Source organism: Rutidosis leptorrhynchoides, chromosome 6, assembly GCF_046630445.1.
Source record: "Rutidosis leptorrhynchoides isolate AG116_Rl617_1_P2 chromosome 6, CSIRO_AGI_Rlap_v1, whole genome shotgun sequence".
Lineage (NCBI taxonomy): Eukaryota > Viridiplantae > Streptophyta > Magnoliopsida > Asterales > Asteraceae > Rutidosis > Rutidosis leptorrhynchoides.
This window is the reverse complement of record NC_092338.1, coordinates 42,063,012-42,089,188: the sequence shown is the minus strand read 5'-3', so window position 1 is coordinate 42,089,188 and position 26,177 is coordinate 42,063,012. Positions and strand designations below refer to the sequence as shown.

Sequence of the window (26,177 nt, the reverse complement as noted above, 5' to 3'; positions counted from 1 at the left end):
GTCTCGACTTCGCAATTCAACAACTCTTCTTCATTATCCTATAATGGCTATGATAAATGATAATGATAAGTTTCTACGCTCTGCCAATAAGACAGTTCATCAATAGCTGCATTCACAAGATGTATAGAAGCACCATGATAACATACCCTGTAAATAGGTAGTGTCCGGAAGAGGAAGAAGAGGCATAAAGCTAAGCTCAACGAATGAAGAAAAATATGAATCAGCGATGAGCAAATAGAGAGAGAAAAGCTTATCACCCTGTAATAACAAACTATTTGAATTCAGTTCAGAGATTTACAAAATTACAAACATAACCCAATCCGTAAACTACTACATTGGTGTAACAATAGAACACGTAAATAAATTGTTTATACCTATATTCTATTTCATTTGTGCCAATACAGAAAACAAAAAGAACACATAAATGTCTTATATTCCTCTAATAAACTGTAACTTCTTGTACAGACTACGCATACGACATCATTCTCTTGAGAATATATCTCGAGAACAAACTGCAACAAATAACAAAAAGGATTGGGATAACTTCATGCTTCATGACGGATAAATAAACAACGGAAAGCAAACTCTTAAATCAAACCTGCCAAAACTCACATGAACGTCCTATCAGGATGCCTCGTTTCATAGTACTTCTTCCGCAGCATCCGTTCCTCTTCCGCCTATAACTTTTGATCTGAGATGACATCATGGTAGTCAATGATTTAGGTAATTCAATTATGCTCAATACAAAATGAAAGTTCAAGCTATACTGGAGAAAGAAAGGTGAAAAAAAATCGACCTTTTCACTTATAATTGGGTCAACTATATTTTACTCTAAGATAGAAAGATACTAGAGGTATTAGGTACACAATATGTTTCCAAGTCAACCAATATCTACATGAGTCTAGGACTATAGAAGTGTCCAGGTCAGCAACCGATTTCAACATGTAAATTTTATTTTTGGTGACCTAGCCCAGCCCATTTTGATCAGTTACCCAAGCCATCGGATAAACCCAACTTGCCTCCTGTATTGACAAGTATAGCCGGTTCACCTACCACAGTTTCGAAGAAGCAATCGATCTTCATTGATTTACTACCAATGGCAAGCATATACAATAACTTACATAAATCATCAATAATCTACAGAACTTACAAATTGCTGCAGATGTAAACCCATTGTGTCCATTACGAGGCTTATGAAGTACACCCTAGTAAAATTACAAATATTTATATAAAGTATAAAGATTAAAGATATGTTTATTATAAGGACATGAGAGAAGTATGTGTGGAAAGAACAAAATGTACAAGAACTCAAGTTGATAATCCTCAATATCTCCAAGTAAATCTCCACCAAAAATCTTAGTAAGTTGGTACAGTAAATTTAACTAACATATTGGACTCTCTCTTTTCGTGGATAATTATCCATAAAAAAATGAATATCTTAGGAAACTGTACAAAAAATAACAGTTCCTCTAGGAACAGAGTCAGCTCTTCTTCAAATATGATTCCATGATGCCCAATTGAATAGAAGAAAACGAAGGCACTTTTTTATGCACCAAAGATATAATAAACCTAGCTTTATCAATCTTCCCGCTTTTTTGCAGGCCCTGAAGTAGTTTATATATACTATTGATACTTGGAAACCAATTTTTTTCCATACTATTTTTGCACATCGTATACGCCATATCAAATTCACCTTCTCTACACAAATAATGCATCATTGTTTGATATATTCTAGCATTTGACTTGTAGCCCTCATCGTGCAAAGCAGAATAAACCCTTTTAGCCATATCAATATAACCCGCTCTGCAAAACCCTTTTATCACCAAGTTAAAAGTAACCTCATCAGGTGTAATTCCAATATAACGCATCATACCCATTAAACTATTAGCCTGCCATGAACGTCCTTTACACACTAAAAACTGAACCCTTGCATTAAACGTTACTAAATTTGGTAAACATCCTTTCATCACCATAAGATTACATAAACCATTCCCTATTTCTGCTCGATCCGATTTATAAAAAGCCGATATAAGTGTCGTATACGTGATCACATCAGGTATAATCCCCGATTTTTCCATCAGTCCCATACTCAAATACGCTTTTTCAGGAACTCCCATTCGACATAAAGCATCCACCACAATATTCACAGATATCACATCTAACTTAATGTCAAAATCACAATGAAGATCACCAAGAAATGAATCAAACGCCTCCAAATCACCCGTTTCCGCCAAAACCTTAAGAACAGCATTAACTGACTTAACAGTACGCTTACAACCATATAAATGCATATCATTAAAGGTTTTAACAGCATGTTTAACCATACCTGCTTTTCCATACAACATTATAATCCTAATTACAAACCCTTCCCGCCGACCCTGCGGCAACGCCTTTTGATCCTCGAGCAATTCTTCAATATAATCAAACCGTCCCGCCCCAGCTAACCTAGAAACTGTGTCCTGAAACGCAACCGTATTCTCAACAACGAGTCGGTTTCGCGCATTATCCTTGAACAATTTAAACAACTTTTCAGGATTTCTTTCTGTTTTTAACTTAACAAGAGCAGGTTGTTCTAAATTCAGGGGCTTTTTAATATCATTAGCAGTCAAACTAAATTTAGCATTAGAAATCGTTATAATTGAGACTGTGAATGTAGTGTATGTTCTAAATCTGCGCCCTAATCGCATAGATAGCATATTTTTCTCCAATTCTAAGATTCAAATTGGAACCCTAGACGAACTCATAATGCATGTATTACTATTATTAGCCATATGGTATTTATAGATGGATAGATATGGAATGATTGAGGGACAGAACGTACCTCTGATTGAGGGACAGAACGTACCTCAGTTTGTGAATTGGCGATAAAATGATAGAAAAGGAGGGTATAATAAGTAATGAAGATGAAATGATTGCATTATGAATTGTATTGTGGTGGTGGTGATGGTAGAATTAAGGGGTTTACGATGGGCTTTAGTGGCGGTTAAGAAGGGTTGAACGTAGTTGAGTAGTGGGAATGTGAGTGGTAAACCAGAAATAGTTTTGAGTCTTCAACGAAAATACTCTCTGATTATTTAGGTATTGGATGGATTGAGTTCGCTAGCCCATTTTTATTTTGGGTTAGACAACGGTTTAGGTGGTTCTTGAGGTGGTTTTATTGTTTGGTGGACTCGATGGTTTATTGGTAGCGATTTCTATTTATTAACACAAGTAGATTTAGATATTTGTTGTTGTAAATAAGAGTTTCGAATTCGAATTTATGAGAGTCGTGTAATCACTTTCAGATCAAAGTATTTCGATGGTACTATCGAAATCTCTAATCGGATAAAACTCATAATTATGAACAGAGAATATGTGTTTTTGTGTATGAATTTGATAAAAACGTACCAAAAAATCAATAAATAACCAAAAATCGGGAGTTTTATAACTGCCGAATGGCAGTTCCACCGAATGGCAGTTCCATTATAACCGAATGGCAGTTATATATCCTTGGACCCCGCTATCGGGGGCGCTGCCCCCGAACCCCCGTCATAATCAAGATAAGTTCAAACAAGTGTGCACTCCACACTTTTCCCGAACTTGTTCGATATTTATCAAGATTATTTTGGTTAACAAATTAATCACATTACACTTAAATCATATTGTTGACGCAAATCACCAACATTTGTGTTGGGTTTGATAGTTGTCGATTAGTGCGATGCAAGAAGATTGAGCTCTCAATTGTATGATTGCTTTCGTCGATAGGTGGGTGGATGCATTGCTCCGTCCCCAGTCGGATTCCGTCCATTTTGTTTGTTTTCTTTCATCTCACTTACTTCTCGTCACATCCTACTTTTTGTAGTCATGTCTTCTTTTCTATCCAGCCTCCGATAGTTCGCCGAAGGTCTGACCTCTGCCTTTTTTTCTCCTTTTCGCCATATTCTTCTTCTCCCTTCGGTATTCCTTTTCTCAGGCACCTCCTTCTCTTTTCATGCAGTTTTGACGTGTTTTCGGTGGTGCCAAGCTCTCCGGCGAATAGGACCACTCTCCACCATCGTTCTCGCGGTGGGAGTGGTTGTGGATGATAGGGATATGTTGACTCGTCGTGGCGTCATTTTGACTTCAACTTTGTTTTTATGTTTCAACTACCTTGTTGTTTTTCACTTTTCGGTGGAGGGAGGCTGTGATGACCCGGAAATTTCTGATCAAATTTAAACTTAATCTTTGTATGATTAACATTTCTGACACGATAAGCAAAGTCTATGAAGTTGAATCTCAAAATTTTGAACTATTCAATTACCCTTCGATTGTTCTCAACGATTCGCAAACAATTATATGTAAATAGATACATATGCTATAACTTGAAAACGTAACAAAGTGTTATGAAAATGAAACTGTGCATTAACCTTATTGGTTTGATTATCTGTTTGATATTTAGATAAGTTAACTAAAACATTTAAGATGAACCAGTAAAACACTAATTTGCTACAGTATTTTCGAATTGCTACAGTACCCGAAAAGCTACAGTGTTTTCGAAAATCACTATTTGCTACAATAAAAAAACTTTGCTACAGTAACTTTGCTACAGTAAAACACTATTTTAAAATGTATTTTGACAAATAGCGAGACGTTGATTTATAGAAGTAAATGACCAAAACACTCAAATGTATAAATTATATTTCGAGTGATATAGTTTAGGGATAATTTAAGGCTATATTTTGACAAAGGTACGTATCCCAAAACGTAAAATGCAAGTTTTCTCAGTATACGATAGGACGTTCGAAGAACCGGAACCGGGACAGAAGTCGAGTGACAACGTACGACTTATCGGGACGAAAATTACAAGTCAACTATGCACATGAATTTAATATAATATATAATTAATTATATAAATTATTTATTATATTTATATTATAATATTATGTCGACGAAGAAGAAATCAAAACAATGTGAGCTGGAAAAGGGATCCATGCGATCGCATGGAATTCCCTCACATTCCCCATGCGATCGCATGGGGTCTGATATCAGGTCACATTATAAAGCTCGATCGTTTCTGCCATTTTTTTTTACTCAATCTATCTCTCGACCTCTTCTCTCTCATATATATATATATATATATATATATATATATATATATATATATATATATATATATATATATATTATATAAATTATTATTATTATTATTATTATTATTATTATTATTATTATTAAGATTAATATTATTATTAATCTTATTATTATTAATATTATTAATTAGTATTATACATAAAATACTACGACGAGGTTATGAGCGTGTCACTTTCAAAATGGTTTTCGAGCGGGATAGAGCTAAGAAAATTATGGGTTATTGCCAAGGAGGTTATGGGTAATGTTCGGGGGTATATTTATGAATCAAACCTAGTGTTTATCATCTCCGTTACGTCTACGTACTTTCCTACAATATTGAATCTCAATATTGATACGTAAGCACTCATATTTTATCTTTTATATATTAATTGTGTATCCATGTCTAGTGCTCGAGTATATATATTTATACATGCTTGTATGCTAAATTTCGTCGTTAAACAGTTTATGATGAATCACGAATTAAATACATATATTACTGATAAAAGGTATATGATATGCATGTTTTTGGAAAGCTGACGAAAAATCAATAACTTTTCATTTAGATATCGAATAGTTTCGATGAACGGATTAAAAGATATGATCAACTGAATTATGATTAACGTTAATTGAAATTTCTTTTGAATCTGCAATTAAGATTTAAACAACTTGTTTACGAGATTGATAAAATGGATTTTTGAATATTACCAACCGAGTAAATGAATCATAATATAAGGCACGTCTCTTTTGTTGAACAATTGTCAAAACTGATTGTTTTATCATATATAAAAGCCTTATAAAAACTATAGTTTAATTTTACAAGAATTGGGAAACTATGTGAAATATTAAAATGGTTCGATTGCCATGATCATTCAACTATTGTATTGAGTCAGATTGACTTTTTGAAACAACTTTGGATAACTTTTGTATGTCGATCTCGAGCATTAGGATTGTGATACACTATGACCAAACTTAGCTTGATAGACATTTATTGATCAACATATGTTCTCTAGGTTGAGATCTACGGTTATTTGGTAATCCGAGTTTCGGTCACATTTTGGTGAACGACTTTATATGCTGCTAATGTGAGTTTCATTTGCTCCCTTTTTAATTGCTTTTGCAATCTATATTTTTGAACCGAAAATCCCTTAGCTTTGGTAACTAGTAACTGTCGGTTATAAAAACCGATGAGCGCGAATAGAGGTATATGGATCCATAGGGCTTGACATCCCCGTCTGTTCCAGGTATAGAAACCCTAGCCTGAACTATAAAACAGACGTATACTATTTGAGTTTAGTACACGTTGGATTGCGTGTATTGTACATGTTGGTTGCATGTATGTTAAAACAGGGGTACTTATTATAACGTTAAAGTTTAGTTACCAGGGTGCTCAATCTTGTAGAATATTTTGATAAACGTTTCTGGACGAAACAATTGAAATCTTGTGATCCACCTTTATATACAGATTATATGAAACTATAAAACTATGAACTCACCAACCTTTGTGTTGACACTTGTTAGCATGTTTATTCTCAGGTTTCCTAGAAGTCTTCCGCTGTTTGCTTATATGTTAGACAAGCTATGTGCATGGAGTCTTACATGACATTTTTTTCAAGGAAACGTTGCATTCACCAAATTATCACCATGTATCTTATTTTGACTGCATTGTCAACGGAAGTATTATTGTAAACTATTATTTACGGTGATTGTCTATATGTAGAAATCATCAAATGTCGAAAACCTTTGATTTAAATATTCATTTATGGTGTGCCTTTTTAAAAGAATGCAATGTTTACAAAACGTATCCTATAGAGGTCAAATACCTTTCAATGAAATCGATGAATGACGTGTTCGTCCATATGAATTTGGAGCGATCGTCACAGAGGCGGATCCCAGCGCCATGGTTTCTGCCACCAAAGTTCTTGTGGTGGGATTGACTTTGGTGGTCCGAGTTTCCTTTTTCCCCGTTCATTTTAGTTCTTGGATTCCAGCTGATGGCTTGCCGGAGCTGCTGGGATGACACTGGATCATGGCTCACCGTTCTTTTGGTGGTGGCAACTGAATGATACATGAGGTGGAATTGTTCTTATTCCTATTTTCATGGTCGTATGCAAGTTCCGTTGGTGGTTCACCACCCCGTTGGTGTTGACCACGTGGTTATAATGATTTGTGGTGTAGTTGTGGTTGCCCTACTGAGGGTTCACCCCTCGTAGGTAGTGGATATTGTAAGGGTGCAAACCAAAGTCCAACATCGTTCACGGGACAAAAACAAATGTATGTATATAAGTCTAAGGGGAAGTCATTCTATCACTAATTGGTTTTAGAAAAAAGGATGTACTCTTAGGCTTATATTGCAGGACATTGTGTTTGGGCTATGCGATCCTTACAGATACTTGTGGTCTTTAAGGGCGGGATGAGCTGGTTTGTAACTTGTCATCAGCCTGGTGTCGGGTTGACTCTTGTTGTGGTTTTATATTTTGGGACTCGTTTTTTATGGTTTCACTCTTCGAATTTGGACCAGACGACGATCTCCATGTCGGATATATGGTTTTCTCTTATGGAGAAGGGTCGGATTTTTTGCGGTTAAGATCTCTTTTGTTGCGGCTCGTGAAGAATAGTGTTATCCGAGTTTAATTATATTCTAATTTTCGGCAGTTCAGTGGGCATCAACGTTTTCCGATCGTCCATTGTTTTATCGGGAATTATTTAGGTGATTATAATGTTTCAAAGTTTAGTTTTGTTTGTTGTTGCTAGCTAACTTTATAAATTGGTTATCCAACTTGTTGGTGGTTATTGTTTGTTTTAGATTAACTTAGCTTGTTTGTATCCGTTTTATGCGATAGGTTCTAATTTTCGATTATTCAGTTTTTTAACTCGTTAATTTTCGGATCTGTTATTTATATTAGGTGAAAAATGATGAGCTGGATCACTTGCTATCTATATCTATACATGGTTAATATCTACACCAAAAAAGTGATAAGCTTTTGCTCAAACGAAATAACACTAGGAACAAAATGGTGATTCAACAAAATATCCTTGGTCGGACTTACATGACCCAACAAAATTCCGGTGACCGGAAAGACAACTTGCAGACTACAATCCCTACCAATAAATTACCCGCCGAACAATTCTCGCCGTTAGCAACTGCTTTCAGACGACGGCTTTTGACCGGAATTGGATCAGCTGCTTTAGTGGCCGTTGGTGCTAACTTCGTCGGAACAACTAGTTTTCTTCTCGGGTTGTCACCGGAGACCACCCGGAATCTCAAACTTGATGTGCTTTATCCCATCAAAGGTTACAGCCGGTGCATCAAATCTGAAGAAGGATTTGGTTCGTAACTTATAACAACTCTTATCTACGTTGACTTTTTGAGTCAAACGTGGTGAATTTTAAACCAAAATTAAACTATGATATTAAATTTTAAAAGTAAACTCACATTGTAATCATAAAGATAGTTAATGTAGTTGATACCAGGATAAAAAAATTGTAGGTAATTGTTAATATAGTGGTAAAAAGCTTGATGCTTGAAATTGGTTGTTTGACCTTAAATAGTTTTACTTAATTTATTAATGTGTTGTAATGATATCCAGAATTTATTTATCCACAAAATTGGGTTGGAGACCAGACTTTATTGTATAGAGCAGCTGGCAAGGCAGAAATGGAAAGATCACTTGATTTGCCACCCTTGAACCGTCGTAAGAATGTAAACGAACCGGTTGTTGCGTTTGGTCCACCGGGGTCAAGTGGCGAGCTCAACGTTAGCGTCATTGTTTCCCCTGTTTCTCTAGATTTCACGTAAGTAGTATGTTGCATAATTACAATCATCCCTCAGCTAAACAATAATGTCATGTAGAGTGTTGACCTTAATAAGTCAAACATGCTATTTATGAAACTTTAAGTAGGATATGTTTTCAGTAGACTAAATCAGCCTTAATTACCATTGCCACATTGGGAAAAAAGTTATTAATAAAGATTAATTTTGTAGATGAAAGAAAGTAGTTTTGACTTAAAAGTCAAAGTTGTTGCATTATAATTGTATGCATATCAAGAACCAAATTAATATGGTTTCAAAATGACATTTTTTTGTCTTGGATTGTTGGTAGAATTGAAGCATTTGGAACTCCAGATGAGGTAGGAGAAGCTATTATCAGGAAAATTACTAGCAAAGGATCGGATGTTAAAGGAACGTTAATAAAGTCAAACTTGAGAGAAGACGAAGCGATTAAAGTCAAGTACTATGTGTTAGAATTTGCAGTGGAAAGCCCTTCGTTTAAGCGCCACAATGTAGCAGTTTGTTGCGCTCGTGGTGGACGTTTGTTCACTCTCAATGCACAAACACCTGAATCAACATGGCCCATGCTCAAACCGGACTTTTACATGATCGCTGATTCTTTTAGTTTAACGTCTTAGTCTGAGAATTTGTATTTAGTCAGGTGGATTAACAAGTAATTCGACTTCATTGTGCGGCGGTGTAGTTTATATACAGCTTATACAAAGTGTATTTGAACATCGATTTATTGGTTGCAAGTGGTTGAGTTGAAGAAAATAAAGCAGGCTACAAATTTTAGAGACGATCATCACAACACACTTTTATCAATTAATAAATGTGTTTTGATCAAGATGATGAAGATTGTCATCTTCCTTTTAACTTTTTAAGTATGGACCCAAGTCGTTGTATGGTGAAGTTAGAACAAGATTGAAAACTGGCCGTTTTTATCAAAACATACAAAATATTAGAGATGTCGAGGAATTTTCGATTAACAAGTAAATTAGTTGTTTTTCTAAACTCAAAAAACTAAAAGGTTACAGTTTAAGCTAAGCAATTGGTCTCTTAAGAATACAACAACAACAAACAAAACCCAATACCACATAAGTGGTGTTTAGAGAGGTGAGATGTAGACAATCATTCTTCATTCCCCTATCAGAGAATAAAGACAAGTCATTTCTCCACCCATAGTGAAACATTCTCAAAAGTAGAGAAAGTCATCCCTCTATCTATTCGACAGATAAAGAAATTACTTCCGAATAGACCTCCGGCCAATAAGTGAAAACACTCTCTTAAGAATACATCTAATCTAATAGCGATACAAGGCGTTGCAGCTGGTCAACTGCATTATTTGGTATGGTTGCTTCACTTCAAATAGAAAGATGTTTGCATTCTCATGTTCAAATAGCTAGCTTTGGTGAATTGGTGGTTTGGTTTGGGCGGTAAGTTAATGACTTTTAACTCACTCTAAACTTCAATACTACGATCCAACTTTGTTGTCTTCCTCAATTTGAAAATCAGTTTAGTTTAGGTTCTAATGCTTTTCATAACGAATTTAAGTTATTCCATTATTAAGTCATTTGGATTTCACGTTTCATGCAACGCTTAGCTCTTTTTAAAGGCATTTTTATAAATAGGTAAACGGTTTCAATTTTCTAATTGAATAGAAAATTAAGATTTTGTTAATGACAGTCCTTAGGATTGTCGTTAACACGTTTTAAGGTGTTCTATATATCAGTTACTAGTCACTTGATGACGGTTGTAAAATATACAATAAATCAAAGTGTATTAACCATAACGATGTCGTTAACAAAATTCTTTATTATTTATGTTATTATTTTTATTTTATTTTTTGCACAAATGAAATAAAGAAACCCAAAAACAAATAGTACGTGTTCACTTCATTGGTGAAGGTTTGGTACTTACGTAGTACTTTACGAATTTAAATAAGCTCATAATTGTCAGACTCATTGCACGTCAAGTCACGATGAAGATTGTAAAATGATTATAATTATTATTATAATTAAATTTAAAATTATTATTTCATATTTTATATTTATAATATTTATGATTATATAATTATAACTATATTTATAGGGAGCTGATTCGTACACCATCATTTTTGGCCATACACCACTAAACGTGCATTAGACAGTTGTACAGTAAAGTGCTTTAAAACACAACTAGTGGTGTATGGCTAAAATTTGGCGGTGTACGAATCATCTCCCATATTATTTATAATAGTAATAATATAATATATGTATTCATATGCATTATTTATTAACCACTATAATATTATAATTGTTATATCAATATTTGTTCCTAAAATACTAAAAAACCCCGATAATATTGTCGTTTTGAGCTTTAACTAATGTAGTTTGCGATTGTTTTTTTATATAATATATGTAATAAATAATAGATAGATAGATTATGTATTTTAATCCCTCATAGTTAATTGGTTCAGTTTAGGATGGTAAAAAAATCCGTAATGATGGGGAACCTGATATTTTTGGGCTAGTTTCGGGCCGAGTAAATGGATCTAGGACTTGATATGGTGATTATTTTCAATTTTTTCATAGGTACGGGTCGGTTGATAGTTTTAGACATATACCCGATTACCTGACTCGTATAATTAAAAAATAAAAATAAATTAGCATGATATACGAGTAGTATTTATTATTAATATTAAATTAATAATTACAGTAATAATTATCATTAAATTAAATTAAATAATCAATATAAAAACAAAATAAATACGTAAATTATACTTTATAATTATTACATTCGGAGGTGATACTCACACACTAGTTACAATTCATACACACTTTTTATCATAAAATTTATAATTATATCTCTAAATTTATCGAAGAGTTAAATCAATATTATTATAAGTAAGATCATATTAATAAATTAAGTGTGTATGTATCAAAAACTGAAGCTCACTGTTACATTACATTTATTCTATATTTACTGTTTTTTCATTTTCATTTTATATTTTATATATGTAACAAAAAACTTGTAAATAGTGTAATGAAGTAGCAATATTTTCTACCATATTCGCCCAGAATTCAATTCAAATCTCACTAATTACTACTTAAATCACCCTAATATCATCGATCTGATTTGATCTTGATCTGATCATACTCGATCGATCAAAATCAATGTCGATGGCTCGGATAAGCTCTGGCCTCGCATATCCTGATCGATTCTACGCGGCTGCTACTTACGCCGGATTCGGTGGTGATTCCATTGATTCATCAGCTGTCACTTCCAAATTCTCAAACGACGTCGCTCTGTTGCTTTACGCTTTGTATCAGCAGGTATTGTAATTTCTGATACCATTGCCAATTGCTCAATTTCCATTAGTTGATCTAACGTATTGAATTGCTTGTGTTCCTACTATATTAGGTTAGGGTTTATGACCGTATGTTTGCTATATGTATGTATATATCAGCCATATTGGGAATTATATCTGTTTATATTGAAAATTTGAGATATTAAGGTTATCTGATCTGATATGAAATTATTGATGTATTTGAATTTGATTAGTAGAATTGTGCTTGCATTAAGTACAATCTCTGGTTCAATGAATCTCTGATTCAGTTCAAATATTAATATTAATGGAATGAGCGCATGAGCGCATCGTGACATCATACGAGGTTTTCTCGAATATCCCAATATGTACATGATGTAGATATGGAATTTGACTAGTGCATGGATCGCTTTAGACGTCAGTAACAGAATATTCAACATTAGAAGGTGATGATAGTTGAACTCTTAAACTTATAGGTTTGTTTAAGTATATAAACTTTTAAAAAGAATTTTAATGATAAATTCTACCCTTTAATTACAATGCGTCTTCTTGCCTAACTGATTAATCATCTCACTTTAATTAGCGGGTATGAATAGTTTATCTATTATCCAACACATTCACTAGACCAGTATGTTTGCCGATTTATGTTTGCACCTCCTCGCTATATTGTGGATACTTGTATCATTTCTGATATTGGTTACTTCACTATGCTAATATATTACTCCGTACATTTTTATCTGTGTACTTGCCGATGTCTGTGCGCACATGTATGCATATGCTTTATCTTCTGACACTCCCAGAAATTCTATGTATCCTTTGTGATATGCTGCTGATTACTTGTTAGTTATCAGGCTTTTGTCAATGAGGTTTTGCTTGCAGAGGGTTAGCTTGATAGTTGGGTTTTTGTTTGTTATCAGGCAACTGTTGGACCTTGTAATGTTCCCAAACCCAGAGGTTGGAGTCCGGTTGAACAAGGCAAATGGACAAGGTTTGTTTATTTTTGCTACATAATGCATGTAACCCAATCCTTTTATATCTGGACCAAATAATAATCAGTGCTTGCATTATCCGCTTAATGTTTTCTAGTTGTATGCTATCCAAGATTGATTAGATTATACATTCATAGCACGTCTTTCTGCTTAATTAAAAGCACACGACTTGTAGCAAGATTAGATTAAAGAACATATAGTGTCTGATCAATATCTATGTTGATATGCAGAATTACACCCATAATATCTGATCAATATTCTTGTTGATATGCAGAAATAAACAGATGAAAAATATGGTGTCATTTGTCCTTTAAGTGAGGAAATTATCATAAAGGCCACAAATCAAGTTCGCGTGGACATTATAACATTAAATTAAAGTGATATATTATATTAGAAGCTCTAAAAAGGAAAACATATGGAAAACTAGAATACACTAATGATAACAGTAGATCTTGAATAATTAAAATGTGCAAAATATCAAGTTCCAGTTAATTTTCATGTAATAGTGGTATATAAAGTAGCCAGTTTGCTGGACGTGAAAGTGATTATATATATATATATTCAAGGATGATGACATTTGTGGAATCATAAACTGTTAAGTTTGTTGGTCAACCTGAATTGTAATAATTGTTTTTCTATTGCAGTTGGAATGGCCTTGGAAGCATGGCTTCCATTGAAGCAATGCGCCTCTTTGTAAAAATATTGGAGGTATTGTTAACATGGTATTCATCTTAAATTCGAATAGCTTGTTTCAAGAGCTTGATTAAATTTGTCTTCCATTTATCTCGAGCAGGAGGAAGATCCAGGATGGTATTCAAGGGTATCCAACTTTACTTCAGACCCCGTGGTAGATGTAGAGATGAATGTAATTCTCCTTTTAGCTTGGTCAATTGTAAACCTTTTAATGTAGTATCTTATGTAATTATATATGCAATAAACTATAATCTAACGTGGAATATTGTGCATCTGTTGTAGCGTAATCAAAAGACAGAATTACCCTCAAATAACGAAGTCACTTTGCCTGAAACGAAATCCATTCCAACTGAGAATGGGAATTCTGTGGAAACTCAGGATAAAGATGTAGTGGTGGACGGGCTTGGTTTTGTCGGTGTGTATGACCAATGGGTTGCACCTACGGTTTCTGGTCCACGTCCAAAGCCCCGATACGAGGTATTGATTTTCTTCTGGTTCCAATTAATGTTTAGTGGTTCTTTTATCCTTTTTATGAACTTAGTTGTTAATTGGCAGCATGCAGCAGCTGTTATTGACGATAAAATGTATATATTTGGTGGAAATCATAATGGACGTTACCTAAATGATCTTCAGGTATGGGACTATATGGTCAATATGTAATGCCGTTGCTTGTTACCTAAATGATCTTTTTATGTTGTCTATATCGAGTTAGAAGTCAATCACAAGTTGTCAAACTTATACGTTGACTATAGGGAGGAATATTCTGTATCTCCCTGGTGTTAAAGTTATCATTTTTTTTTTTTTTTTTAGAGTTTGAGTTAAAACCTACCGTTTTATTCCTGCTATTGGTTTAGTTAGGTTTACTTAAGGGCATTAATGTTGTGAGTGCACTCTCAATTCCTGTAATAATTTGTTGCAGACACTTGATTTACGAAACTGGACATGGTCAAAGGTTGAAGCCAAAGCAAATTCTGAGACTCCTCTGGCTATCACTTCTTGTGCTGGGCATTCTTTGGTCAGTATGGGGATATATATTTATGTTCATCGAATTAATTTGAGATTCTTTTCTGAAACTTTTTAATTATATCCATAACTTTAATTTCATTGTTGACCATTTTGTTGTTTTTAACAATGGTTATAAAATTTTGATCTGTAGATACCCTGGGAAGGGAATAAGCTTATATCAATTGCTGGACATTCAAAGGATCCTTCTGACGTTGTCAACGGTTTGTTTGAATTTGTTCTGTTTTTTCGTTATTGTTGTTAGCTACCTATTAGATGTGGCAATTTTGACACAGTTACCTATTAAAGGTTTGGTATAGTTTATGCCTCTATTTCAAACGGGTCATAGTATTAAATTTAGCCAAAAGGCGAATCATCAAATGGGTTGGATGGGTTAAACAGGGGTGAAAGTCGCACAAAGTTTATTTCTCAATAAACTTTGAAATTGCTTTATTCAAAGATTTATAACAATACTTCTCTATAATCATAGTTAATATGTTGATTACTAAAATTTCTTTTACATCAGACAAGTGTATGCCTATCGACCCAACCAACTCTGCGTGTTTTGACATATTAATGCTCTACCCAACCCTTCCATCTTACCACAACTAATGTCAATTAGTCATACGAAAAGTTAGTTGCATAACAGGTGACACTCATTGTTGGTGGCCACTTGAAAATTATTAGAACTCTATTAGCTATCCCGCCTTTGTATAATTACAACTACAATTATAATGATAAGGTTCTTTTATGTATAATTTGAACAGTAAAGGCATTTGATCTGCAAACATATACTTGGTCAACCATGAAGACCTATGGAAAACCGCCGGTATTCATTCTTAATCTCTTGTCACTATATACATAACTTACTTCTCAATTGTAATTAGACTATATCTAGATCCATTTTTATGTGCCAGAAAATCATAAAGATCGATTCGTAGATGCAGGGTAAGTGACAAAACGTGTCAGTTACATGGAGCCATATGAAATATCTAGATCATATCCATTCTCTTTACAAAACAATACATACTACAAGTGATGAATCTTACTGATATACGTACATACATTTCAAAGTGTATCATCTCAAAACTTTTACATGGAACCTATATTTATCACGTAATCAACACTGTACAAATAATTTTCTGATGCTAATCCTGTGGTGCAAATACAAGCATTTTAGCTATACTGTACATGTTCTGTAGAAATAGTGAATAACATCTTGTTACCGTTTTGTTATTGCAGGTATCACGTGGAGGTCAATCGGTTACACTTGTAGGGAGTACATTAGTCATATTTGGTGGACAAGACAGAAACAGAACTCTCTTGAATGACCTTCACATATTAGACTTAGAAACCATGACTTGGGATGAAATTGATACAATGTAAGATCTTTGCTGCAGCTATTTATAGTTTATAATTATAGTTATAATTATTATAATTATAATGAGAATCAATAATTTGAGGCATGTATTTTTCTCTTTCTGCAGAGGTGTGTCACCTTCTCCACGGTCTGACCATGCTGCTGCAGTACATGCGGAGCGTTATCTTCTTATATTTGGTGGTGGCACACATGCAACATGCTTCAATGATCTGCATGTCCTTGATTTAAAAACTGTGAGATAACATCATGATATTTCATGTTTGATGTTTTTGCCTTGTGTCCAACTAGCACTTTATTTATATGAATGCATGCTTCTTAGATGGAATGGTCTAGACCAAGTCAACAAGGAGAGATACCAAGTCCACGAGCTGGCCATGCTGGTGTGACCGTTGGAGAGAGTTGGTTCATTGTTGGTGGTGGAGATAACAAGAGTGGTATGTATTGATAACAAGAAGTTTCACTCTAGTGTACATTCGTTATTTAGTCAACGAGGTCAATTGGGTTGAAAGTACTATCAACCCAACTCATTTTGACCTGATACCTAACCCTGTGGCCCTCCTGTTATGCTACCTATGCAATAATGCTGTCTTTTTTTGTTACTTTCAGGAGTTTCAGAAACCGTCGTCCTCAACATGTCTACGCTATCTTGGTCAGTTGTAACAACTGTTGAAGGACGTGTTCCTCTTGCTAGTGAGGTACTCCCTCCATCCCAAAATAACTATCCCATTTGACTTTCAAAAGTCTTTCTTTCACAACTTTGACAAAAAAAATATTTTGGTTTGTTATATATAATATTTGTTCAGGGGCTGAGTTTGGTCTTGAGCTCCTACAACGGTGAAGACATTCTAGTTTCTTTTGGAGGGTATAATGGACGATACAACAATGAGGTACTGGAAGCCCATACCCCACCATCACACACACGCGCGCGCACACACACACACACGACGGTTCAAAGGGTTCCCTAATTTGTTTTTGATGTTGATTAGGTCAACTTACTGAAACCCGGCCACAAATCAACTTTGCATGATACTAGGACCGGAACGCCTCCCCTTGATAGTGGTTCCGGTGTGCAGAATGCAACCAATGGCACTAGAGATGTCGAGTTAGAGTTTGAAGCTGCTCAAGAAGCAAAAACAAGGGATATTAATGGGGACAATAATGAGCCACAGGTAGCCGTAATGCAACATCAGTAGCTATGTTGCTTAATATGCACATTGGCTGGGTAGCATAATGGGTCAAAACAGTTTCTGGGTCAAAACGGATGGGTCAGGTGGGTTGTTTAGTGCGGATTGGTTTAACCTGAAATAGTTTCTGTCCAAAAGTTATTATAATGGTTTATGAACAGTTAATTGTGTCAAATATTATTAAAGTTATATTTTGTGGTGGTAATCATTTTTTTGTTTAATACTCCCTTCGTCCCAAAATTATTTTCCCGCTTTGACTTTTTAAGTCTTTCTTGTACAACTTTAACTTTAACTATTTTTATTTGTGTTATATAATATTTGGTGAAAGTTATACCAATGAAAACACGTTTTAAAACCGAATCCATTCATATAGTTTTCATCAAATATTATTTAGCATAAATAAAAAAATTTAAAGTCATACAAAAAGAAAGACTTTGAAACGGGACAATTATTTAGGGACAAAGGGAGTATAATGATTTCAAGGTTTTATGCTTTACAATAACACTTTTGATCGCCTAGTGACCTGTTGAACGCATAACCTGAACCAACCCATTCAAAAATAAATGGTATTCAATTGATACCTTTAGTTATACACCTGAAATTTGAAAAGCTCTATGTGACAGCATGATATACATGATAGTGTGTTTATCCTTAAAAATCCTCATTGCAATAAAATAAGCACGGGTATATTGTGTAAAGACTGCTGTGTTAACATTTCTACAATTATGCAGACAAATGAAGTTAATGAAGTCAGCGAACTTTCATTAGCTGCCCTAAAAGCAGAAAAGGAAGAACTAGAATCAGTTCTCAGCAATGAAAAGTCACAATCGCTTCAGCTAAAGCAAGAGTTGATAGATGCTGAATCTAAGAACACAGAATTATACAAGGTAATATAATATACTTCCAGTGGTTTAATAACATATTTGCAAATATATGAATTCTGCAGACCCTAAGATTCATATTCATTTGCAAATATATGAATTCTGCAGGAACTTCAGTCTGTACGTAGTCAGCTTGCGACAGAGCAATCAAGATGTTTTAAACTAGAGGTAACTCGTGTTTGGTGATAGCCAGTCATCTTTGTAATTTAACTACATATTTTTATTGAGTTGGTAATCAATAATTACTGGTGGAAAATCAACAGGTGGATGTTGCAGAGCTACGACAAAAGCTACAGACAATGGACGCTTTACAGAAAGAACTCGAAATCCTTCAGAGACAAAAGGCTGCTTCCGAAGAAGCTTATGCAAAACAAAAACAGAGTTCGGGTGGAGTGTGGGGATGGCTAGCTGGGACGCCACCCCCTACCGAAAAATCATAAATTAAACAACTATATACATAGTGAATTTCACACTCAAAATCCCTTCGAAAAGTTATTTTCCTATGAAGTTATCTTTCCTTTTGTCTCCTGACCATTGTTTGAGTTGGCATAAGGTATTTAGGATTTTGATTTTGTCACAGAGAACATAGCTAAATGGTGGGTCTATTTTTTCATTTTTTTTTATTTTTTTTCTTTGGGATTTTGAAGTTGAATACTCTTGTTTTAGACTAATGATGATGGTATATAGCCATGGTTAAATTGTGTCATTACTCATTGTTCTGTTGTACGTGGTTTTGGTGATATCTTCTTTGGAAAAAAAAATTATATATACAAACTTACAAATCATATTGATATGTGAATTTGTTTGGTCTAATTGTACCCGTAACGTATGATGTATTTAAATTACTTGCATGTTTATTTTGGGCCTGATACGTTAAGTTCACAGAAGTGCAATTTTTTGAACTTGAAATTTTTTGTGAGGATATCAAACTTGAAATACCTTGTGAGGATATCAACTTGTGATTTGTTCAAAAAAACTACTCAAGTCAAAAACTATTTTTTGAGCATAGGAGTCCTCGTAGTATACAAATGTTGTGTGGGATGTCCAAACCGTCCAATATCTTTGTTAATTTACGGCACATGTATGCTTTATGTGAAGGCAATTTAGTGAATCTTCTCTCGTATCACTTTTAAATCACAATTTAATAAAGGTATACAAATCGTTATATCTGTAGTTATTAGTGTATGTAGTCTACCAAAAGTGTACAAATCGTTGTTTTTGTTCAAGTGGGCATGTTGTTCTATCTGGGATGGAAAATATACAAAGCTTATAACCGTGCCCTATGTATTACAATGGCTGTAGAATGGGAAAAGCATGTTGAAAAAGATAATCGGTAACGATTGATAACTGAATAGTTGGTAAATGGTAATGATATTAGTGTCTCCAGGTTTGGCAACAAAACCTATCATGATTCATCACAAGCCATCAGTAATCAGTTCATATAGCAGTACAGACTACGTTTGCAAACAATTTGTTTAGCAATTTTATATGACCATGACAATCAGGTTCACATGTCTCGTTGCGTGAACAATATAATACAACAAAATAGCATTTGTACATCCATCAGAATCCTCTAAAACGGGTCCATCAAGGTCAAATCATCATCTAATTGACGTTCATTGAAGAGCAACCAAATAGTAATTATAATCGTCTTCCTTTACTCTTCTTAGTTTTCACTGAAGATTGACAATAATGCCCTCACATGCTATGCATGTACCGTTAATTAACAAAAGTATTTGACGGTTTGAACTTTCCGCGCAACATTTGTATACTACGAGACTCTCCATGCTGAAAAGGATATCATGAACTCAACCATTATATTATCTTAGGATGATTGATTTTAATTTGCAAACCATAAAAATATATTTTAATAGGTAGAAGAGTCGAGAGTGATGGCTATGATTTATTCAATTGAATATATTAATTTTTGAGTTTAATGATGAGAGGTGATTCTCACACACCATTTTTTTATCCATGTATATCTAATTACCTAATTTACTCTTAATTCTAATTAGAATAATAATATAGGTTCAATTTCATAAATTAGTCTAGGGGCATAATTGTAAATTTATGACATAAAAGTGTGTACATCTAAATACCTAGTTTACCCTTAATTCTAATTAGAATACTAATATAAGTTCAATTTCATAAATTAGTCTAGGAGCATAATTGTAAATTTATGATAAAAGTGTGTACATCTAATTACCTAGTTTACCCTTAGTTCTAATTAGAATAATAATATAAGTTCAATTTCATAAATTAGTCTAGGGGCATAATTGTAAATTTATGACATAAAAGTGTACATGAATCAAAAAGTGGTGTGCGATGATCACCTCCATTTAATGATGACTATAAATGATTAAATTATTGAATTTATATTTTAGAGTTATATGAATACATAATATTGTACGAATTTGTTCTAGAAATGAGAGTAACTGGTGTCACACGTTAAAAGCTCAATTTTTTTTTTTACTTTGACTTATTTCAGTGGTGTCACTAAAAAAGAATTATGCTATCAACTGATGTCACTAGTTGAAAATTCAAAAAAAAAAAATAAAAAATTCACTAGATTACTTGGCACGTGCTATCAGTGCTAACCAATCAGTGGTGGTTAGGCTTTACAATTGGGACTCATACTCTTAAATTTAGATCATATGGGTCAAGTTTTCGGGTTAAATGAGTCTTGAGAAAAATTAAGCTGGACAATGTATACCAAAACTTAAAAAAAAATGTCCAATGACTTTTTCTCTAGCTTATTGGTCATATACAAAATATAAAGAAATATGTCAAGTGGGTGTGAAATCCTAAAGCTTAATAATTATGGATAGGTCTAGTTGGTCTTGTGAATTGGTCGAGCATAAAGATCATAACAAGTTTCATCCGTCAAACGTAATCATAAATGTAAAAATCAGATGTAAAGGTATAAGCGTAATTATAAACGTAACACGTAATCATAAACTTAAATAATCAAATGTATAAGTATCTGACTCTATAGGACCCTTTTGACTTATGATCCATTTCAGCCCGTTACCCAACCCGACTCATTTGGAAGCGTTTAAAAATCTGACCCGTTTAAATCGTGACCCATTTCAACCCGTTACCTAAATTGATCCAACCTGACCGAGTTGTCAGGTATAGTACAAGCAGGCTAGTATAAGGAAGAGATGAGAGGTAGTTAGGTGGTGATGTTAATTAATATTAATATTAATTAGTTATAAAATATTTTATATATATATATATATATATATATAATATAGTGAGGTAATAACATTTTTATCTTAAGATCTTATATGACTAATTATTAACTAGACAATTTTTTAAAAGGCAAACTCCCACACTTAATTACATGAATATTTAGAATAATTTACAAAATATGTTCACAACTGGACCTGACCCATTCAATACTGCCAGACCAACAACCCTTTAATTTAAGTACACATTTGAATTGAATGTAGACACATGATATTTCCTTATAACACATCGTCAAATGTAAATATAGCCTTTTAACCAATAATGGCATGAAAAGAACAAAAATTAGCGGTAAATATATAAATCATCACAGTCAAGATTTTTTGCAACCCGAGCCTACTAGGTCGAATACTTGATTAGGAAAGTGTTTTACGAGTCAAGGAACAATCTAATGATCAAATTCTACAACCGTATACCATATTATTAACATAGCATAAATTAAGATGGCAATATAATGGGTCGAAAACGATTATTGAATAACCCAATTAGATTGTATGTATCTAAGTAAAAACAACTGTCCTACCTAAATAGCCTAAACATATAATGCTATTAACCTAACAAAATATATGGGCTTATTTTGTGTGCATAAATCATGCTATTAACTTTACAAGATAGAACGTTTGACAAACTTAACGTGTAATTTATGGATGAAAATGTAAGCTTAATAATTGGTCATTCTGATCATACGCGGAGTTACGCATATGAAGTAACAATGCTATAAGGATCGCGAGATAGTATTTACGATCGGCGCGCAATCCACATGATTCAATTAAGGCGCACTTTGCATAATTTGAAAAACCTATAAATATGAGACTTCGGTCCTCATTTTGAGGGTTGTTGAACCTGAATTTTTGGAGAGCATATTATCACTACATTACGTGATCATTCAGAATCAAATAACATCAACATTTTGCTAAGGTAATTAAAAAGGTTTAAGACCGGGACATGGTGATTCACAATTCAAAAATAGTATTTCGAATGGAAGACGATCATAAACACCTCCAACCTCATTTACCTCATTTACACTCGATCTTAATTTAGCTCTATGGAGTTAATTTAGGCTTGAAAAATTCATTCAGGTGGATATGTGTTAACATTTCATATTGGAATCTTAAGAGTTGACATTGCATATTTTTCAATGCAACTTGTTAAGGGTGGGCGTTTGCTTTCTTAAAAAGCATCCTAAGTAGGTATTTCATTTTTGCAAGCATCCACTCTTATAAATAAACTTGTAACTTACAATAACACCACATAAAAATATGAAGATATACTCTTCGTGGCTTCTTATATCAACCTTCATTTTGTGCATCTTCTTCTATACTTTAAGGTCCACAAAAAGATTGATCATGGCTAGTCCTTATAATCTTCCTCCAAACCCTCCAAAACTTCCTATAATCGGAAACTTGCATCAAATACTAACCAAACCTCGCCATCAAGCCCTTTGGCAGCTTTCGAAAAGCTATGGACCAATTATGCAATTTTATATTGGTTCGAAACCTTTTCTCATCATTTCTTCACCTGCCATGTCCAAACAAATATTCAAAACTCATGATCACGTATTTTGTTCTCGACCATTTTCAAAGGCCACAAAGCGACTAACGTACAATTATGTGGACATCAGCTTCTCCCCTCATAGCGATCATAGAAGGGATATGCGAAAGATATTGGTATCCGAATTCTTAGGTCCCAAGAGATCTAGACTGTTTAACCATGTCTTGGTGAAAGAAACCGAGACCATGATTCATTTTATATCATCACATCCATCAAACATTGCGGTGAATTTAAACGACTTGTTTTTGGCAACTATAAAACAAGTGATATGCAAGATGGCATTTGGGAAGAACTATAGACAACAACCGGTTAATGGTCCATCTTGGGAAGTGATGATAGATGAAACCCAAGAAATGTTTAGTGGATCACTTGGTGATTATTTTCCATGGTTAGGTTCTTTTATTGACCGATTTAGTGGATTCGATGGTAAGCTGGAAACATGTTTTGCTAACATTGATGCGTATATTGAGACGATTCTTGATGACCATTACAATCAAAACATTGATGAATTAAGTGATGACGACAAAGATTTTGTTCATGCTATAATTGAATTATCATTAAAAGAGAATGCTTCTGCCTACCGGTTGACTAAAGATGAAATCAAAGCACTCATACTGGTAAGTAAATACACTTTCATTACAAACCTAGAAAAAAGAACTACTCTCTTTTAAAGTTATTTTTTTTCAAACGTGTAATTGATTCTCCATGATGGAATTACTAATGTAAATAAGCTTTTCAGGATGTACTTATGGGAGGAGTTGATACAACTGTCACCACGATGGTATGGGCAATGTCCGAGATCGCCAGAAACACTAGGGTAATGCGAAAGCTGCAAAGTGAAATCCGAACCAAGACAGAAAGAAAACAAGATTCAGGAGAGCTCGACATTACAAAAATGAGATACTTGAAGATGGTGGTGAAAGAGACATTCAGAATGCACCCACCTGCCCCATTATTGCTCCCTCACGAAAGCTTAAGCCATTGCCAAGTTGGGGGTTATGATGTCTTACCAAATACGAGTGCTTTAGTTAATGTTTGGGGTATAGGAAGGGATCCCAACATTTGGGGAAACAATGCCAACGAGTTCTATCCAGAAAGGTTTGAGAATTTTGATGTTGAATTTGAGTTGATGCCTTTTGGAGGAGGAAGAAGATCGTGTCCAGCAATAAACACGGCTCCTACAACTATGGAGTTCGTGATAGCAAATCTTCTTTACTCGTTTGATTGGAAACTTCCTAACGAAGCGAAGAGTGATGATTTGAACATGGAAGAGGAGGGTTCTTTAGTTCTCCGTAAGAAATTTCCACTATGCCTTGTGCCCATCAACTACAATGAGGAAGATTACTAATCGCTTTGTATTTTTAAATAAAAGTACTCAATCTCTAAGTGAATCATGAAAGCTTAGGTGCTTCCCATGTTGTTTATATTCCATGGATTAGTATAATCTATGTGTTTTATTATAAATAAATGTGAGTATGATGTTATATAGCAACTATAACCCTTATGAAAGTACTTTACTCAAAGCTAACCAGTAGTTCGAGCTAATATTTTATCTAAAAACTTTTTAACGGGTGCTTTCTGCTACTGATTGGATATTAAAAAAATGAAATGATGATTATAATGTAATTTCCTATATAACAACAAAAATTTATTAAAAAAATAACATTCTCTAGCAAAGAGCTAGAAGATAGGATTACAAAAGCTTAATAGACAATAATTTTAAAAGGTATCTAAGTTACCTCTATTTTTTTAAGTATACAAAAAGAAAATAATCTTCATGAATGGTTATTATGTTTGAAGATTGAGGAGTTTCAATGGTTGTATTTCTTGTTTTGGTATTCAATAGCTTTACATAGCTAGGTTTCAATGCTTCAACTGCTTTCAATGGTTGTGCAGGTGTTTACGGCATTTGTATTCGTTGTAATTTGTTGTAACGAGGTCTAGTTCAATGTCAATCAGACGCAGTACGCTCTGAATCAATTGTAACGGAATCATATCTTTGGATTTGTTTTAATTTAATTTCTCTTTTTTGCACAAAAAAAAAAAAAAAATGTGTGCCATTGTTCTATTGTTGTACATGGTTTTGGTTATCTTATGTATGAACAAAGATTGAAACAAATGATCCGTATTGATGTGTAAATTTGGTTGCTCTCATGTCCCATATATGATGTTGTAAATGCAACGATAAATATTAGGGTTATTAACCAATTTGTCAAACAAAAGCTTTATGACGTTTTGCCAAATAAAATATTTGCAATTTCCCACCTCGCTTATGAGTCATTACCGAGAAATTTTAGACCGCAATATTAATTTTCTCACTTAACGACTAGAGTCTCACAATAACACATACTAAACAAGCTTGCGAGGTCGTTGGGTCGCAAACGCATTGCCGACTTGCGATCTTGCGACTTCTGTAGATAAGTTTTGGTCATGACAGAAGAATTTGAAGTCGCAACCTCAAATTTACCGGTCATGACCGAGACACAATTGACTTACGATCCTTGCGGCTTGTCGCATACTTAATAAAAAAGTTTCTCGAAACATCAAAACGTGCCGTCAATTGATCCATGAAACGTCAAAACAATCGGTATGTATAGTTAGACTAATACACCTAATACAAGATATCAACTGTTTAGAATTAGACTAATAATACCCCTAATACAAGCTATCAATTGTTTAGAATTAGACTAATAATACCCCTAATACAAGCTATCAACTGTTTAGAATTAGACAAATACCCTAAATACAAGATATCAAGTGTTTAGAATTAGATTAATACCCCTAGTACAATCAATTTACCCATGAAATATCAAAACAATCTCTGAAGAATGTGTTAGTCATTCTATCGCTATCCCTATCCCTATCCCCTATCTACTCAACTAACTATTCCACCTGAACTCATTACCTATCTCTGGAACCGTCTACTCAGCAACCAAAGTTATTCGAGCCTCTTAAATCTCCTGGACAATGTAGGTTCTGCTCCTTGAGTTACTGAACCTCCTTTGCATTAACAAATTGGTCAGCTAATCTACCATCTACCTTCTACCTTTATTATATATTAAAAATGTGAAAATTAGTTAATC

The 26,177-nt window shown here is 34.0% G+C and overlaps 4 protein-coding genes across 5 annotated transcripts; 3 read left to right on the top strand and 1 right to left on the bottom strand.

Moving 5' to 3' along the window:
• Positions 1 to 612: 612 nt before the first annotated feature.
• Positions 613 to 2,987, bottom strand: LOC139855548 (pentatricopeptide repeat-containing protein At1g80150, mitochondrial-like). 2 transcript variants are annotated; one of them, XM_071844782.1, is made up of 3 exons: positions 1,303 to 2,987; positions 1,151 to 1,205; positions 675 to 691 (listed from the first exon to the last, which is right to left on the bottom strand). In XM_071844782.1, exon 1 carries the CDS (start codon positions 2,694 to 2,696, stop codon positions 1,482 to 1,484), a length of 1,215 nt encoding a protein of 404 aa, XP_071700883.1. In that variant the 5' UTR covers positions 2,697 to 2,987; the 3' UTR covers positions 675 to 691; positions 1,151 to 1,205; positions 1,303 to 1,481. The 2 variants fall into 2 exon arrangements, with proteins under 2 accessions (XP_071700882.1, XP_071700883.1); XM_071844781.1 differs by having other exon boundaries at positions 613 to 691; positions 1,151 to 2,987.
• A 5,038-nt stretch (positions 2,988 to 8,025) lies between these two features.
• On the top strand, positions 8,026 to 9,634 carry LOC139855578 (psbP domain-containing protein 7, chloroplastic). The gene is made up of 3 exons (XM_071844816.1): positions 8,026 to 8,415; positions 8,676 to 8,880; positions 9,189 to 9,634. Exons 1-3 carry the CDS (start codon positions 8,100 to 8,102, stop codon positions 9,493 to 9,495), a joined length of 828 nt encoding a protein of 275 aa, XP_071700917.1. The 5' UTR covers positions 8,026 to 8,099; the 3' UTR covers positions 9,496 to 9,634.
• Positions 9,635 to 11,921: 2,287 nt separating this feature from the next.
• Positions 11,922 to 19,079, top strand: LOC139855724 (acyl-CoA-binding domain-containing protein 4-like). Its single transcript, XM_071844976.1, has 18 exons — positions 11,922 to 12,171; positions 13,082 to 13,152; positions 13,798 to 13,861; positions 13,947 to 14,018; positions 14,129 to 14,323; positions 14,402 to 14,479; positions 14,766 to 14,861; positions 15,003 to 15,072; positions 15,616 to 15,677; positions 16,091 to 16,230; positions 16,336 to 16,462; positions 16,549 to 16,663; positions 16,836 to 16,924; positions 17,033 to 17,116; positions 17,216 to 17,398; positions 18,145 to 18,300; positions 18,403 to 18,462; positions 18,558 to 19,079. Exons 1-18 carry the CDS (start codon positions 12,013 to 12,015, stop codon positions 18,732 to 18,734), a joined length of 1,998 nt encoding a protein of 665 aa, XP_071701077.1. The 5' UTR covers positions 11,922 to 12,012; the 3' UTR covers positions 18,735 to 19,079.
• Positions 19,080 to 22,802: 3,723 nt separating this feature from the next.
• Positions 22,803 to 24,589, top strand: LOC139854661 (parthenolide synthase-like). Its single transcript, XM_071843953.1, has 2 exons — positions 22,803 to 23,711; positions 23,834 to 24,589. The coding sequence occupies exons 1-2, from the start codon at positions 22,803 to 22,805 to the stop codon at positions 24,440 to 24,442; spliced, it is 1,518 nt and encodes a 505-aa protein (XP_071700054.1). The 3' UTR covers positions 24,443 to 24,589.
• Positions 24,590 to 26,177: the final 1,588 nt, after the last annotated feature.

Coding starts and splice junctions, on each gene's coding strand:
- LOC139854661 (XM_071843953.1), top strand. CDS start 22,803: ATGAAGATATACTCTTCGTGGCTTCTTATATCAACCTTCATTTTGTGC. Junction 23,712..23,833: donor AAATCAAAGCACTCATACTG/GTAAGTAAATAC, acceptor TAAGCTTTTCAG/GATGTACTTATGGGAGGAGT.
- LOC139855724 (XM_071844976.1), top strand. CDS start 12,013: ATGTCGATGGCTCGGATAAGCTCTGGCCTCGCATATCCTGATCGATTC. Junction 13,153..13,797: donor GAACAAGGCAAATGGACAAG/GTTTGTTTATTT, acceptor TTTCTATTGCAG/TTGGAATGGCCTTGGAAGCA. Junction 16,231..16,335: donor TGGGATGAAATTGATACAAT/GTAAGATCTTTG, acceptor CTCTTTCTGCAG/AGGTGTGTCACCTTCTCCAC.
- LOC139855578 (XM_071844816.1), top strand. CDS start 8,100: ATGGTGATTCAACAAAATATCCTTGGTCGGACTTACATGACCCAACAA. Junction 8,416..8,675: donor CAAATCTGAAGAAGGATTTG/GTTCGTAACTTA, acceptor AATGATATCCAG/AATTTATTTATCCACAAAAT. Junction 8,881..9,188: donor CCTGTTTCTCTAGATTTCAC/GTAAGTAGTATG, acceptor GATTGTTGGTAG/AATTGAAGCATTTGGAACTC.
- LOC139855548 (XM_071844781.1), bottom strand. CDS start 2,696: ATGCTATCTATGCGATTAGGGCGCAGATTTAGAACATACACTACATTC.